Source organism: Acanthochromis polyacanthus, chromosome 7 (genome assembly GCF_021347895.1).
Source record: "Acanthochromis polyacanthus isolate Apoly-LR-REF ecotype Palm Island chromosome 7, KAUST_Apoly_ChrSc, whole genome shotgun sequence".
In the NCBI taxonomy this organism is placed as follows: domain Eukaryota; kingdom Metazoa; phylum Chordata; class Actinopteri; family Pomacentridae; genus Acanthochromis; species Acanthochromis polyacanthus.
Window position 1 is genome coordinate 19,469,267 of NC_067119.1, and position 15,519 is coordinate 19,484,785.

Below are 15,519 nucleotides of genomic sequence, written 5' to 3' on the forward strand. Positions count from 1 at the left end.
TCAGCCATACACTGTTAGTTCACGTATCTGGCCATCTGTGCTGTCGACACAAAATGAAACAACACACAACAAAATGAAAAATAAAATCCTCATTTAGTTATGGCTACCAGACAAAATAAAACACAAGGCAAATACAAGCATGTTTACTTCGTCCTTTTAGAGCAAACTAAATGGGACAAAAATAGAAAAAGCCATTTGGACAGCAAGATATGAAAAATAATACAAGAAACCACCACTTTACAAATTTTACAATAAAATAAACAGCCCATGTAACACTACTGCTGCAAAAATCTGGGTCTAACTGGTCAGAGTGCGTGCTGTTAGCATATCCCTCACCATGTTGCAGGTCAAATGTGTACAAAGCATAGACATTCACCTTGGTACAAAATAACAGCTAAAAGATCATGCTTGATGTAGATGAAAACAGAAGGTTTTGCTTTAAAAAAATATCCACATATTGTATTCTTGTGCTGTAATCAAAATGCTACAGTTCTATTTTTTCTTCGCCAAACTTCGAGGGGAGCCTTTCAGTAAGTCTCTGATCCTAAGGTAAGTTCCTGTTGCTTCAGCAACTTCAGTGAATTCTGGTGTATCCTCAAATGGAACAATGCCCGCTGCAAACTTGCTCCGATGAGGAACAGCTGTTATCTTTTCCACACTCTGAGGAGAGGCACAACCTCCAGCCGCTTGATTAGAGGAATCTGCATTAGGGCTCTGTGGGTTGTCTTCTGGGCATCTGACTGGATCAGGGCTCTGTGGGCTTTCATCATGGGATTTGACTGCAGGGGGACTCTGTAGGCTTTCATCATGGGATTTGACTGCAGGGGGACTCTGTGGGCTTTCATCATGGGATTTGACTGCAGGGGGACTCTGTGGGCTATCATCTTGGGCTTGGACTGCTTCAGGACTCTGAGGGCTGTCGTCTTCAACTTTGATTGGTCCAGGACTCTCAGAGAAAGTCTCTTGAACACTCGGTTCCCTTTGATTTTCAGTGCTCTGGCAAGACTCTACAGGTTTCGTTGTGTCCATTGCTTCTTCAACTTCCTCCGATTCTGTGTCGCCGTGTGCAGGTGTTCCCAGTGCAGGTGTGTCACAGTCACTATTTGTGGCGGTGTCTGCATTTTCTAGAGCTGCCCAGATTAGCCTCTGCTGCTCTTCCAGTTCCTCCAGTGTCAGGTCATCCTCTGCTCCCTCCGCAGTCTCATCAACTACTATCCAGTTACGTCCCCGCAGAGTTGGAGAGCCATTAGTGGGTGTGGGTGGAGGAGTACCTTTAGGGAGAGGTGGGGGAGTGGGTGTAGCAGGAGGAGTGCCCTGGGGTAAAGGAGGTGGTGAACTGAAGCCAGGTGAACCAGGGGGAAGCGGTGGCTGGAACTTGAAGTCATCAGCACTAGGATTATAATAAGGTGTTCCTGGATCTGGGGGAAGAGATAAAATAAAACCTCCAAAAGATTAAAAAGCGACACTTTGACCAAATAAAGAGACAGCTGATTCAGTTGATACTGTATATTGTTCTGCATTTTAGCTATGCACAGGAACAGAACATCTGTTTTTAGAAGACATCAACACTGTAAAAAAGTTTTGTTTGTTTTATCAAGTCATAAAAACAAGAGTTCAGTGGATTTACAGATGCAGATGGAGAAAATTAGACATTACTGTTTGCTAGCTTTGAAACATAAACTTATGTTACAGTAAATTGTAAGGGAGATTTAAGACAATGTGCCAGCTACAAAAAGTGACAAAGATGAACAGTTACCCGACTCAATATCCATATCTGAGCTCCTGTCTGAGTTGCGATCAGGACTTGACCTAGTCTTCTTCCTGTGCTGTGGAGATGAGTCGGTGTCATGTCGTCTCTTGTTGCTGGTGGCACCAGGCTGTTGTAAAGGAAGAATGACATGCAATGAGACTACTTTAATGCTCTCATCAAAATACAGTCAACACAGGCCCCCTCTTTGTTAGTGCAAGCAAAAAATAATAGAGTATTAGTGTAAAAGAGGACTGCACATTCAGATCCGTATGATGGATTTGCTGTCTAAATGGGATCATGAAGAATGGGCTACATAGACGGCATAAATTGACGTACAGGAGCAAAGCAGCACAAAGACTGACAAGAGTGAAATTCACAATTGAAAAGGACAATAATTGCCTTGATATGTGTTGTGAGGTTACAATAATCAGAAAAAAATAAAGCAGAATGCCATCATAGAGAATGAGCACTGATCTGATAAGTAGTACATGAAGTGTTTTCTCATGTGTCGATAATCGACTCCCAGAAAGTTTAAAAGCTAGAAAGTTGTTGTTACAGGAAACCAGGAAAGAGTTGCGGCTTCCATGTTTTGAGAGGAAAGTCCAACCACTTAAAGACTTGAAGATAAATACCGCTGGAAAGTTGTTGGACAGGTAGGCTGCATAGTTCTGCTTCATGTGGCTGCTCTGCATCGGAATCGAACCATACTGCATGAATTCCTGGAGGGTAGAAAAAAAGAAAAAGGCACAATTGTCAGAAAAAAATGTCCTACCACCAAACCTGACAGCAATTTCCTACTTGAAAGCTGCCAACTCCTGGTGGCATAAGAAATCCGTTTAAATTGACTCCATACTACAGTATTTAAATACATCCATTCTCTATACACCGCTTTATCGTCACTAGGGTCGCGGGGGTGCTGGAGTCTATCCCAGCTGACTCGGGTGAAGGCAGGGGACACCCTGGACAGGTCGCCAGTCTGTCACAGGGCTACATATATAGACACACAATCACATTCACACCTACGGACAACTTAGAATAATCAATTAACCTCAGCATATTTTTAGACTGTGGGAGGAAGCCGGAATACCCGGAGAAAACCCACGCATGCACAGGGAGAACATGCAAACTCCATGCAGAAAGATCCCAGGCCCAAGCCGGGACTTGAACCGGGGACCTTTTTGCTGCAAGGCGAAAGTGCTAACCACTACTCCACATTGCAGCCCTATTTAAATACATGATTTGTCTTAATTTTGGTTTACAAAAATAAAAACAAAGTAACACCCCATAAACTGTGACAAATTCTAGCAAAAATGTTTTGAGAGGAAATATTGTGACTTACATCTTTCATTTTGTGTGGTGTAGGTACATTAAAGCCTGGGAAATCCACCAGTTTGGAAACATCATAAGTAGTACTGTTGTCTGTAACACTGCCATCATTTGACACTGCAAATGAGAAAAAAACAAAAACACAGTCAGTCCAACTTCTTTAACTTTTAGACATTTTTTTCTGTTTTCCAGTACTTTTCAAAAATAAAAATCACTGAGATTATACAGTTTTCAATTTCATCTCAAAACATACCATTTCCATCATACAGCGATAAGCCAGAGTTTTCCATTTCTGCCTCTTTGAGCCAACCTGGTGGGTAGCCTAGCTGCCTCATGCGATAAATGAGAGGAGGCAGGGTGTTCCCATCAATTCCCAGTGCTGTCAGCAGCTCCTCACTGTTCAAAGCACAACATCACAAAAAAAACAAAACATGATCAACATGTACTTTCACCTGTTCCATTAGTCACAGCATGCGATTAAATTAAATTTGTTATTATGATGTACAAAATAACAATACCACCTCATGACTCCAGGCTTGTATTTAGCAAACCGCTCCTCCACTTCATCAGCATGGTATCGCTGGTTACTCTGCATGGCCTGGTTGCTGTTCTGATTAAACTCCTTTCTTCTCTCATTAATTGCAGCCATATCTTTAGGCTAGAAAGGTTACAGTGCATAAATGTACTGAATCAACTTCAGACCTTTCTTGTGTGTTTATTTAGGTTAATCAGTATGTCATTAATGGTACCTTGGGACAGTCTCTCATCTGATGAGCACCTGAACCACAGTTGAAACACATCGACTTGGGTCTACAATGAATAGATCAGTGACAGAGTCATTAAATAATAACATAAAACACAGGAAATACACAAAGGAAGTTATAAATAGATGGGAACTAAATAAAGCCTGCAATAATAATTACAGTAATACCTTTTGTCCTTCATTTCAATTTCCTGTCCATCAGTTCCAATCACTTGGTTAAAAACCTGGTGATAGCTTTGCAACAATTCAGGAAGTTATATTACATTTGTACACACAGCAGCATAATCATATTAAATTAAACTTTTTAATTTAAGTCCTACTTAAGTGACGGCCATTTCAAAATAAGCTCATACATCTGAAAATAAAGACATCTTTGCTAAAAAAAAAAAGTCTTCTTCCTTTACAAACCTGATCTGACAAACTACACTGTTGCTTAGGGAGTAAATGGTTGATGAGGTGTCATTTATTAATTTTAAAGATACGTTGGAACATCCCATCCATCTGTCATCTGAGGGCTTTCATTCACCAGAGGTTGTCCAAGTTTATCAACACTGAAAGTAGTGAAATACAAGACACTTCCAACCACCTAAGAGAGAAAAATAATGACATCAGTTATTCATATTTATAAATATAGCAGGCGCAATATTTAAAAACATTGCATTCATTTTTTCAGGAAACAGGAACCTCTGCTGTTCATTGAGAAGTAAAAGAGTATACTCACTTTAAAGGCTTCTGTTGTTGTTCTCACACTACTAGAAGGCAACTTCTGCGGATCTTCATCCATAGCAAAAGCCGAACTCTTTGCACAGGACAGAAAATGTTCTTTTTAAAAAGAAGACTCATGACAGTCTTGACATTAATCCCAAAAAAATGCATTCTAGGTAAATACCTGAGGTTTTATATGAAAGGACGATTTTCTTTTTTCATTGCCTGGTTTGTGGTGCTTCAAAATCACACTGCAGATGCAATCTTCAATTTCTTGGCGACACTGCCTAGCAGAGAAACAATCATCATAGCATTCAGTCGATGATCATCATGTAAATGCAAAGGTGAGGTGCTCACAAAAGTTATTCATAGGCTGTGATTGTGTTTCATTGGTCAGAGTGTAAAACATTTTAAGAAGTGCTGCTATTTTTTGTAAAACCCTACCAACATTATCTAAAATGTTCACGCTTTTAAACTCGTCTTAGCAAAACAGATGCCACAAATCTTGTGCATACAAAAGCGCGCAGATACACCAGCTGAAATAATATGATGCAAAAATATTTCTTACTTTGAGATAAGATTGTTGGCGTAAAGTATCTGAAGAACGGGCCCGTCGATGTTGACATCTTCAACTGTGATGCCGCTGTAAAATCAACGGATATCAGTGTTGGGCATTGTGTTTATAGTTTCGTTTTCTTTCAAGTTAGCATTAGAGTGTCTGTTGGTTACCTTGGTCGTGTCAGGATGTTTAGCTTCCTTCGTAATACTTGATGTGGTCTCTATGTTAAGAAAACAGATAGAAATGCTACAAAGAAAGACATTAGCAGACAGTTATGGGTTGTGTGCTTTCCGTTTTGACGGGAGGCTCACTGAGCTAGCAGAAGTTAGCTAGTGCTACAGCGCTAGCAACACAGTTAGCTCAACTGACAGAAGGATATTCTCCTCAGAGAGTCTCTGAATGTAGTCGTCGCACTCCTCCAGTCTGTTCCGCAGCTGACTCGTCTCTCCCTGCTCTTCTCCATCTTCCGTAAAGCGAATGTGCGTCGGGAGCGGTGGTGCAGAGTCATCAAGCTGCTGAAAGAGCTCACTGTCCCCGAAATCTACCTCAGCCATTTTTCACACAGCTCCGCGGTGCAAGACGGGAGTTGAGAGGTCAAAGCAACGTATGTTCTCATTCATTGGTTCTCCTGCGGTCACGTGGGTATGGAATCTATTGCTAATTTTATGTCCACAATTATGTATTGCAGGCTACATAAATCCTGCAAGATGAGTCAGAACATCTCCCAAACTCCAAGCAGCTGCATATATTTCGCATGTTGTAGCCTTTTGTGTGTTATTCGGTTCGTTACATTTAAATGTCATGGAGAAGACGGCTTTTTTTCGTCTGTAAGGCATCGCTCAGGGTTTAACTGTTCCCTATAGTTAACTGGTGCCGTTCGGTTTGTTGTAGCCATAGACTGTATATGTTGTAGCCGTTTGATTTCATTAGTTTCGGTGTTTTAGTTAGAGTTTCTTCCTTTTTACGCCGTTGTGACTGAGTGGGAGGCTTCGTTGGCTTCCAGCAATGTCAAGTTGCTCGACTGTCCACTTAAGTTTACCGCAATGGGACGGAGGCTCCCGAAAAATCCGCTTTATTTACTTGGTGAATGTGACATCGTTCAGGCTGACTGAGTGTCCCAACGAGGTGAGCCACTTACGAAGATGTGTTTGGACTGATAGCTAAAAAGTAGTAAAACAGTTTCTTGTTTAGAATCACATTTTTCATACCAGCTGAAACCCGCTAGAGAGTGTTGCGTCGTTATCATCGCCATTAGTTTTTCAATATCAAAAGTAACCGAGTACTTTTGCTCAAGTACTATGATGTGGTACAATTTTGAAGCGCTTGTACTTTCCTAGAGTATTTCCATTTTTTGCTGCCTTATACGTCTACTCCATTGCAATTCAGAGGCAAATATCGCACCATTTACTACATTCAGATTTATTACACTAAACACAATCAACAAATAAATTATGATGTATTTTTATTTTTGAAAAGTTTCAGTGGGGCCTTATTGTTAAAGACAAATTAACAAAATACCTAGCAGTTGATGACATAATTTAAAAAAAAAGCTTTACCTTCACCAGCTAAAACATCAAAGTGACAAATACATTAGTTATGTCAGTAATATGATATACATTATTCTGAAATGGACCATTCTGCCTAATGAGCATTGGCACTTTCGGTAATTTATGTGTTTTTTATTTTAACACATTTGTACTTTTACCTAAGTTAAATATTAAATGCATGACTTTTGTTTGTTGCAGAGTATTTCTACATTGTGATCTCATCAAGATCTGAGTACTTCTTCCACTGTTGCAGTCACAAACCCCTTAATTGTATATAGAAAAATGCTGATAGACATATAAATCATATAGCCAAACAATAAATTGGTTGTGTAACAATTATTTGTCAGTGGTACTCAATGTGTCAATGTTTTGCACTGTAATTTGCACAACTGCTCTACATACACATAGTAACCTATTGTAAGACTGAACAATGATGTGGCTCCATTTTCTCTATTTCAGGGTCCAGTGATTCCTCTCTACTTGGGAGCTGATCTTCTGTCCAACACAGACATCCGTACAGAGAACCATCCCCGATACCATGCCAGGTTTGCCAAGAAAGGACTTGCCACAAAAATACATTTTTCTTCAGGTAAAATATACAAGATATCACAAATACATGACACTGAGATAAGACATAACACTGGCCTAACACCAATGCCCACACATCTTTCTTGCAGCATTCAGGTTCAATGGGTTGAAGGTGCCTGCTGCAAATAACAGCTTGTGGTTCTACAGCATTCAAGGACTTTTCCGAGTTGCCTTTGAAATATACAGTAAGACAGAACAACTTGCAGTGCTGGAGAACTTCCAGGTACATGTGTGTTATGTAAGTCTCTGCGTGATTTGTTTTTATATATATATATATATATATATATATATATACCACTGTGTATTTTTAATACTACTGTCTTTCCTCTGCAGGACGTTTGGAAATCACAGATAAATGACAGCCCTCTGAAAATGAGCTACAGCCTCAGTGTGCAGCTCGACGTTTCAGCGTCCCTCGGCCAGCGTGACACAGAATTAAGCAATGAAATGTCACAGTCTGTTTTTTGCCAGGCAGACAGGGAAATGGTGGATGTGCATGGAGGTGACACATCTAAAACATCAGCAGATCACGATTACTGTTCTTCCCCAAAGCAGAGTTTGCAAACCGAGCAAAGCCAACCTCTTGTATCCTCAGTGAGACAAAAATTGCACAGCTTGGACGACCAACTCTCCTCTGAACCTCAAAGCTGCACAGAGCAGCTGGAGACTGTTTTGCTGCTTTTGGAAAACATCAATCAGTACTTAAAAGGGAATCTAGAAGAAAAGGATGCGACTGAAACTGTGCTAGCCCTGCTACAGGCCAAAGACTGGGGCTCTGTGTATTCAAGCTCCCTGCTTAGTTGTGTCGGACGTTGGCTTGGGCAGCAGTTTCATGCAGCCAACAGCAGCATCAGCCAGAAAGTGGAGGGCTTTAAAGTTCAGCATATTGAGCGAATTAGTGACTTGCCACCCGCTGAGGAACTAGCCACAGAGCTCTTCCCTGAAGCCATGCAAACACTGTTGCTTCACTGGATGGGCTTAAGTGAGGAGTCCTCCCTGGAAAAGAGGCGCAGCGAATACCCAATCCTGCTCCTCATCCTCGAGTTTGCAAACCATAACCTCATCACTGGTGTGGCTCATGTGCTGTATTCCAGTCTCATATGCAAGTAAGAATGGACTTTACTACAGGTACCAACAAGAAGACCTGCTAATAACCTTCATGACTTTTGGTGTTCTAATAAATGTGAATTTCTGTGTGTAAAGTTGCAACTTCTTCTTTGGGCTGGTCCGTTTTATTTTTTTGCTGTACATCCTACTACTGTCGGGCTTGATAGTAGTTCAATATGGTTAATAAAACACTATAATTATTCAAATATTTCAGCATTATGCTCATTTTAAAAATTGTAAAATATTTTCTTGGCTTACAATGGGCCTTTGGGTGGTTACTGCACTTGACAGTGAGCATAGTCACACATGCATTACACATTTTCCTGTCATTTATGACTATTTGATAACCAACAAGGTACCGGTAATTAAATGGTGATAAATAAAAGGAAAATTAATGTCCATGATGCTTGACAAAATGGGACCACAATGAATAAATCTGGTTAACAAGTTTAATTGCTCTTTTCATTCTCAGTTCTTACCACTTTGGTTCTGTTGATTTTCCATTGGGGCTGGCTGAAAGCTCTTTGTGGCCTTGCTAAAAATTCTTCCATGCAGGGAAAAACCTCAGAGTCTGCATGATTTTTGGCTTCATTTGATATAAAATTGATATTGGAAAATATCTTCATATTAGGCTTGACATATTCAACTTAAGTAGTTTTACTTAACTCCCAAGTCTAGCAACAACACAAGCTTCATTTGAACCAGAATACTATTACCCACGCAGGTATCCTACAAACAAACAAAAAATAGGTGATGTATAAAAAGTCACTATCAACACAAAACTAATTTATTTCAAGAACATTTGAAACATATTACTCCCTTCAAGCGCATTTCTATCCATGGCAATCCAGAAGACAATATGTATTATAACCCATGTTTTGTTTTTCCCCAATCAGGAGAAGTGAAACTAAGGATTTCGACAATGCTACATTGACTTCAGATGCCTTTTACTAAATGAATGTAAACATTGTTCACTTGAACCACATTATACTCAGTTTATGGTCAAACAACAACATATCAATATATATTTGAGTTTAAAAAAGCTACCACATTATTCAAAACAAATATCTAATTTTCTCCTGCATCAACCAGTGAAAATGATGCTTCCTTTGCAAAGATGTACAGATTAATAAACACTGAGACCAACTCAGCACTTGGCTATTTACATTATGTTCCAATATGCGAGACCTTTGTCTATAAATAAATTACAGATTCAGAGCAACGTCCATGCAAGCTTCAGGGCTAGCGATGAATTGGTAGTCCTATATGATCAGATGAGTGGCAATGATGGCCAGAGTTTGGCACTAGACCGAGTCCATTCCACGTGAGAATGAGGAGGAAAAGCCGAGGCCCATCCCCCTCTGAGTGTGTGTTTGAGACCGAGCCATCTCATACTGTACATCAAGGTTCCTAAACATCTCCTCCTGTTTCTGGAGAGTCTTCAAGCCTTCATCGTTTAGTGGTTTGGAAGCTTCTGCCTCATCGTCTCCCTGCACACACCAAGAATTCTGTTCAGCTCTGACAAGTTATAGCTTCAAAGTGGTAAAATGAACTCAACTTTGGTGAAGTAAAATAACAAATTATACTTACTTTAATGCCCATTAGTTTGCGAAATTTCACATTTTGGTCCTTGTTTCCAAAGTTTAGCTTCTCCCATAACTCGGCTGTTTGGGACTTGTCCTTAGAAAATAAAACCAAAATGATGAAGTAATCATGTAGCGATAAGCACGCGTAAACTGGATATCAGAATATCCTTTTTCTTGTTGAAATGATTTTAAAATCCATTTTACGCCATCTGTGAATGAAAAGCTGGGTGCAAAGATCATTAGAAGCAGCAAAGTCAAAGCTTACCCCATCTTTCTTTCCCTGCCATAGCATTTTCCTCTTTTTCTCCTGCTCTGCAAACTTCATGGGGTTTACAGCGGAAGGGTTATAGTAGCTGGGCACAGCAATACCAGTCTCTGCCAAGGTTTTTGCTTGAAGGGCTGCCATCTGTGCCGCCATGGCAATCTGAGGTGTGACCTGAGTCCCAGACGCCAGGAGGGCTGCCACGTTGAGGGCAGGGTTTGAGGCAGCCGCTGCAGCAGCAGCAGCCGCTGCAATAGGGGCTGCCACTGAAAACAGAATACAGACCAGAGTAAGCAGCTGATTCTTGACTCAGCAATCAAAGTTTTAGCACTTTGCACTGAGCACTTCTCACCTGCAGCTATCTCCTGCTGTTGCTGCTGCTGTTTCTCAAACATTTCTTTCTCTTTCTGCTCCTGTAGTTTCTTGGCTCTCTCTAACCTGAAAAGAAAAAACAAGATTAATTTGCTCAACTGCCTGGAAAGACACATTATTCTCAGTGAACAGCATCTAAAAAGGATGGACCTGAATCTCAAAATCATGTTATAACAACAAGTTATTCATCATTTTTTGCTTTTTACCTTTCTCTAACAGTGAGAAGGTACAAAAGCGAAACATGAAACAAAGACCCCCAACCAGAATAAAAGCATGAATGTTGAAAAGACACCAAAGACACTGGCAGAACCCAGCAGTCAGTACTATTGTCTTTTATGTACACCCTCATTATCTGGCAAAGGCAACATCAATAATATGTAGTCTTAATTTTAATTTAAAATACAGAAATAAGTATCTCAATTGGGGAAGAAGTGATTTTTCTGTCTGGCTCCATTTATCCTACCAAGTGCTTGCTTGCCCACTAGTTAGCTTTAGAAAATATCAAAGCAATAACACAAAAGTAAAATTTGACACTGCCTGGCAAAAAAACTCAAGAACCACCAACAATTCCTTGAATCAACCAGAACAGCCAACCATCTACATTGTAAACGCCCTGTTAGCTGTTGCCTTGCCTTCTGGCCAGGGCCTCCTGTGCATCCATAGCTGTGTTTCGGCCCCGGAAGGCAGGTGGATTAACAGACCTGCTTCGACTCTTTCGGCGCACTTTTTCCGTCCTTTTCTTTCTCTCCCTGGGGGAACAACCAAAGTAACTCAATAAACATACAGTTAATAGCATGTAAAACGAAGGACAGACGTTCTGACACGTCATCACTACGATGCTCTTATTTAGGTTAACCTCACCTGCTCTTACTGCGACTTCTGCTATGATGACGGTGTTTGGGTCTTGAACCTGAGCGAGACCTAGCCTTCTTCTTCCTGTCCCGGCTGCGTGATCGTGATCGCCGTTTGTCCCTACTTCTGCTGTGGTGTCGTCTGAAAGTCACAACATTCCTCCATCAACATGAATCCAAGAACTTACTGACATTAATCCAGTGCTGCGGTAATTTCATCCTTGAGAAATAATTGGAACAGATTATTTACTTTCTTGGCACCATTGTGTTTGTTATATTAAAATGATTGAGTAAACACAAGAAATGTGTTGTGTGTGCACCTTATTGACCAAACTAACCTCTCTCTTGAGGGCGACCTGGACAAGCTCCGGCCCTTTGACGACTTCCTGTCCTTGCGCCTGGATCGCTCCTCTCCATTCTCTACGGAAAGTCTCTCTTGCTCTTGCAGCTCGTCTGTTTTTCTGTGTGACTTTGACGGCTTCTCAGAGTCTCTCTTTCGTGCCTGTTTTAAGAAGAAGTTGTCTCTTTCAGGAAAATAGTGCAACAAAAAGAGTTAGTACCATGGCTTACAGCAGAAGGTATGTCATAAATTTGACAAGTTCAAAAATACCTTGTCATTTCAAACCCAGTTCCATAACATGTACAAACGTCATTCTCAGAGCATGATTTCAACTGTGGGCATTTCTGTGTATGGACTACTTTGACTGCAGCCATTACAAAAAAGTTTAAGGAAACAATCAAACCAGCACATTTGGAACGTCTCACTAGTTTTGATAGTGTGCATGCAAACCTTAATATCTGATTGTCAGGAGAAACACTTTAATTAGGTTTATCAATTTAGTAGCAACAATTCAGTGAAACCTAAATGCTTTGAATCCATACCCACTGAAAAGTTCAAGTAGGGATGGGCATCCAATGGATGTTTTACAACTTCACATCATAGTCTATTTCGATAAATTTGAAAATTAATTTGATTAATTATGCCCATCCCTAGCTGCAAAAGATGCAAGAGTTAATTTCAACTTTTCTACTTATAATGTGAGACAAATAGGAGTTTGAATGGCAGATAGTTACCTGTCCCAGTAGTAGGCATATTATTTTGCTATGTCAGCAGGGTCTTCTGTTCAGTCTCTTCGTGCATTAGCACGCTGAGTATGATTTATTATAGAAATGTTATCATGTGATCTACACACAGGATTTAACAAAAAAAATAAAAGGAAAAAAACCTACTCTTCACCATCTCATATGGTTATAAATAATGACAGATAATATCCAAGGACACAAGCTTCCTTTGAAACATGTGAGCATAAGACGGGCAAAAAAGGAGCCTTCCCATGTGAGTAAGGCCATCACCATCTATTTCTGTCATTCTTAACTTTGTCTACAACTTCTGTAACCTAATAAAACATACTCACCTCAACCTAAAGCTAACAATGAATATAACTGCAAAAGGTCTTCAAAATCACATCTAATGTGTTTCTAATCGTAGAAATAAATGTATCAATTACCTCTTTGCTCCTGCTGCGACTTCGTCTGTATTTTCTGTCACCTGGAAACAGCAGAAAGCAGAGTGTTGGCAAATAAGCATTTCAAAATGAGTCTTTTGTTTGAAATTGTCTAAATAAATAATATCAGGAAAAACACATTTGGACACAGCAAAGCTACTATATAGTATACCATGCAATTAGAGGGCCAGATTGTGGTGTAATGTGCAATGCATGTCTTGTTGTGCACACATTAAATCTGCAGTTTTTAAAAGACCATCAGAGGTCAGACTTTGCTCAGTAATTGTAGTTATATGTAGTCATTTATCTTTATGTCAATACATGTTTAAGAAGTAACCTCAGTCACCTCGCAAATATTAGAACAGTTTAGATATTGGCTTAATCAGTATGCAGTTCTGTTTCTCCAACACATTCCACTGATTAATTTCATAAACATATATACTGAAAATAAATTAAATCCCAAGGTTCTAATACTTGAGCCATTTTCAGTATTTTCTGGGTACTATTACATAATACTAACGTTTTCGGTCCCTGGAGCGTGACCTTGACCGTGAATGGTGGTGTTTGGAGCTTCTGGGAGATCGGGAAGACTCCATACTGTGCTTTTTCCTGTGATGCACAGGGGAGCCTGTTCTGGTCAAGTCGACAGAGTCGTTATCACTTGCCTGAAACAAAAGTTAAGTAAAATCAGAAACAGAAGCACATCAGAGGCAAGTCAGTGTGGCACAGTATGCACACTGAGTAATTCTGTAGTTGTACACACCCCTAGAAGGCAGTGTGAACTATCTTCTTCAGATGATCTCTTGGTCCAGAAGAACAAGCTAACATATACCTGAGATGACTTACAGTGAAGCTAAGCACAAGTATAGTATCAGATCATTAAAAATGTAAACATGTTTTGCCACACACTTTAGTCAACCTGCACCATGTTACTGCATCTCAAATGTCAACCACTCAGTACAAGTCATGAATTTGCTTATTAGCTTTAGAAATTGTTCTTGCATAACTTGTCATTATTGTTGTCATTGAAATCAGTATTCCACGAGAAACAAAACCATATGCATTGTAGGTAATGTAATCTGTGTGTCAGTAGAAAGCAAAAGTGCTTTTTTTAACGTAAATTTAAGCCTTTAAGTTTCCACCAACGGGTTTGATTTCCACTGTATTTAAAAGTTGGTTTCAGGGCAAGTTGCGAAGAACATTTATTAACAGATCTTTAAAAACATTTAAAGCAATAACTGGCTAATTTATCAATACTGATAATATCAGTTTGTTTCAGCTCTACCAAATATTATTCAAGAAAAACACCTTCTGCTAACAGCTAGGGAGCCTACATCCTCCAGTATCCTACTCATTTCAATACATGTACATTTGTTTTCCCTTTAATATATCCTTTACATCAAAATATTTTGCTTTGCGCATTAAGATCGCTTGGCAGCTGAGTGAATTTAATCAAACAGTGACTTGAGAGATACTAAAGCCGTTTTCTAAGTATAGGTATCGCCTATCTTCACAGGCACATTGTTCAAACCTATTATGTGCTCTGTTGTGGGGAAATGATGTTCATATTGCGCGACACTTTTCCTCCCACTGGAGTATACGCTTAACATATATTAAAATCAACAACTTAATAAAACTTGGCCTAAAAAGCCAATGACCCCCACACACAAAACCCGGCGCTCTTAAAATGCCATTAATAGCGCTACATGAGTCCACACAGGTCATCGCAATGTTAAATACGGTTAGCTCACTGATTCTTATGAGTGGCCACTCTCTTGGCTAAGTCGAAATACGCCATCATGTGGATTTTACTGAATTTACAAAATAAACAGTGACCATGGCATATCTCATCTACACGAGTTAAATCCGTCGATGTTCGTCATTCAGACTTCCACCACAGCAATTTCAACGTTTGTCAGGATGCTAAGCTAACTGACGCTAACCGCCATCTTTAAGAATATAATATTCTGAATATGATCGTAAACCTACACTAACGTTATTTAGAAGTTGCTGAATTCGTGTAAGTTTTTGTCCTGGTTATATAATGGTACTTACCGACATAATCCCGAAGCACAATGTATATACGTTACGGGTCTTTCTGCAGTCTGTGCAAACGGAGAGGTAGCTCACTGCTAAGGCCGTTGTCTTGCTCAGCTAATTTGATCTGGGTTGCCAGTTTCCACTTCTTTCATCCCCCTAAATGTAGAAAAACAGTTGTTAAAACCAGATTGAACGGAGCAAAAAAAAGAAAGAAAGAAAAGCAGCAGGGACACGAGAAAGATATAGAAAACATAGCCAACAATTCAGTTTTTACTGAGTAAAATCAATGATGTTTTAATACATATTTATTGCGAGTAACACAAGATAGTTGGACTTTACCTGTCCGGGTGAGGAAATTTGCTCTAATAAACCAGTTTGTCTTACAAACACTTTGAAAATGTTGTTTGTTAAATAAACAACTCATCGAGTATTCTGAAAACATGTAAGAAATCCTATATGAAAGCAAAAATGGCCATAATCTTGGAACTGCCGTAAATGTAGCGAAAGAAAACCTGGCAACACGACAAGGCTCACCATACATTCCCACAATGCCCCGCC

The 15,519-nt window shown here is 39.8% G+C and overlaps 3 protein-coding genes across 5 annotated transcripts; 1 reads left to right on the plus strand and 2 right to left on the minus strand.

Annotated features, from left to right (window-relative positions):
* Positions 1–74: 74 nt before the first annotated feature.
* On the minus strand, positions 75–5,693 carry zcchc8 (zinc finger, CCHC domain containing 8). Its single transcript, XM_051951229.1, has 14 exons — positions 5,481–5,693; positions 5,274–5,314; positions 5,113–5,187; positions 4,729–4,831; positions 4,561–4,638; positions 4,322–4,425; positions 4,008–4,073; positions 3,826–3,886; positions 3,598–3,734; positions 3,330–3,472; positions 3,090–3,193; positions 2,383–2,469; positions 1,757–1,877; positions 75–1,418 (listed from the first exon to the last, which is right to left on the minus strand). The coding sequence occupies exons 1-14, from the start codon at positions 5,655–5,657 to the stop codon at positions 493–495; spliced, it is 2,223 nt and encodes a 740-aa protein (XP_051807189.1). The 5' UTR covers positions 5,658–5,693; the 3' UTR covers positions 75–492.
* A 117-nt stretch (positions 5,694–5,810) lies between these two features.
* Positions 5,811–8,553, plus strand: si:ch211-110p13.9 (uncharacterized protein LOC562347 homolog). Of its 2 annotated transcripts, none has more exons than XM_022196396.2 (4): positions 5,811–6,228; positions 7,110–7,239; positions 7,328–7,476; positions 7,572–8,553. In XM_022196396.2, the coding sequence occupies exons 1-4, from the start codon at positions 6,109–6,111 to the stop codon at positions 8,346–8,348; spliced, it is 1,176 nt and encodes a 391-aa protein (XP_022052088.2). In that variant the 5' UTR covers positions 5,811–6,108; the 3' UTR covers positions 8,349–8,553. The 2 variants fall into 2 exon arrangements, with proteins under 2 accessions (XP_022052088.2, XP_022052089.2); XM_022196397.2 differs by having other exon boundaries at positions 7,328–7,461.
* A 227-nt stretch (positions 8,554–8,780) lies between these two features.
* rsrc2 (arginine/serine-rich coiled-coil 2) lies at positions 8,781–15,433 on the minus strand. Of its 2 annotated transcripts, none has more exons than XM_022196395.2 (11): positions 15,301–15,433; positions 14,977–15,117; positions 13,442–13,586; positions 12,925–12,965; positions 11,755–11,918; positions 11,427–11,558; positions 11,267–11,314; positions 10,546–10,631; positions 10,197–10,459; positions 9,936–10,025; positions 8,781–9,835 (listed from the first exon to the last, which is right to left on the minus strand). In XM_022196395.2, the coding sequence occupies exons 2-11, from the start codon at positions 14,980–14,982 to the stop codon at positions 9,650–9,652; spliced, it is 1,161 nt and encodes a 386-aa protein (XP_022052087.1). In that variant the 5' UTR covers positions 14,983–15,117; positions 15,301–15,433; the 3' UTR covers positions 8,781–9,649. The 2 variants fall into 2 exon arrangements, with proteins under 2 accessions (XP_022052087.1, XP_022052086.1); XM_022196394.2 differs by having other exon boundaries at positions 11,198–11,314; positions 15,301–15,431.
* Between the last annotated feature and the right edge of the window lie 86 nt (positions 15,434–15,519).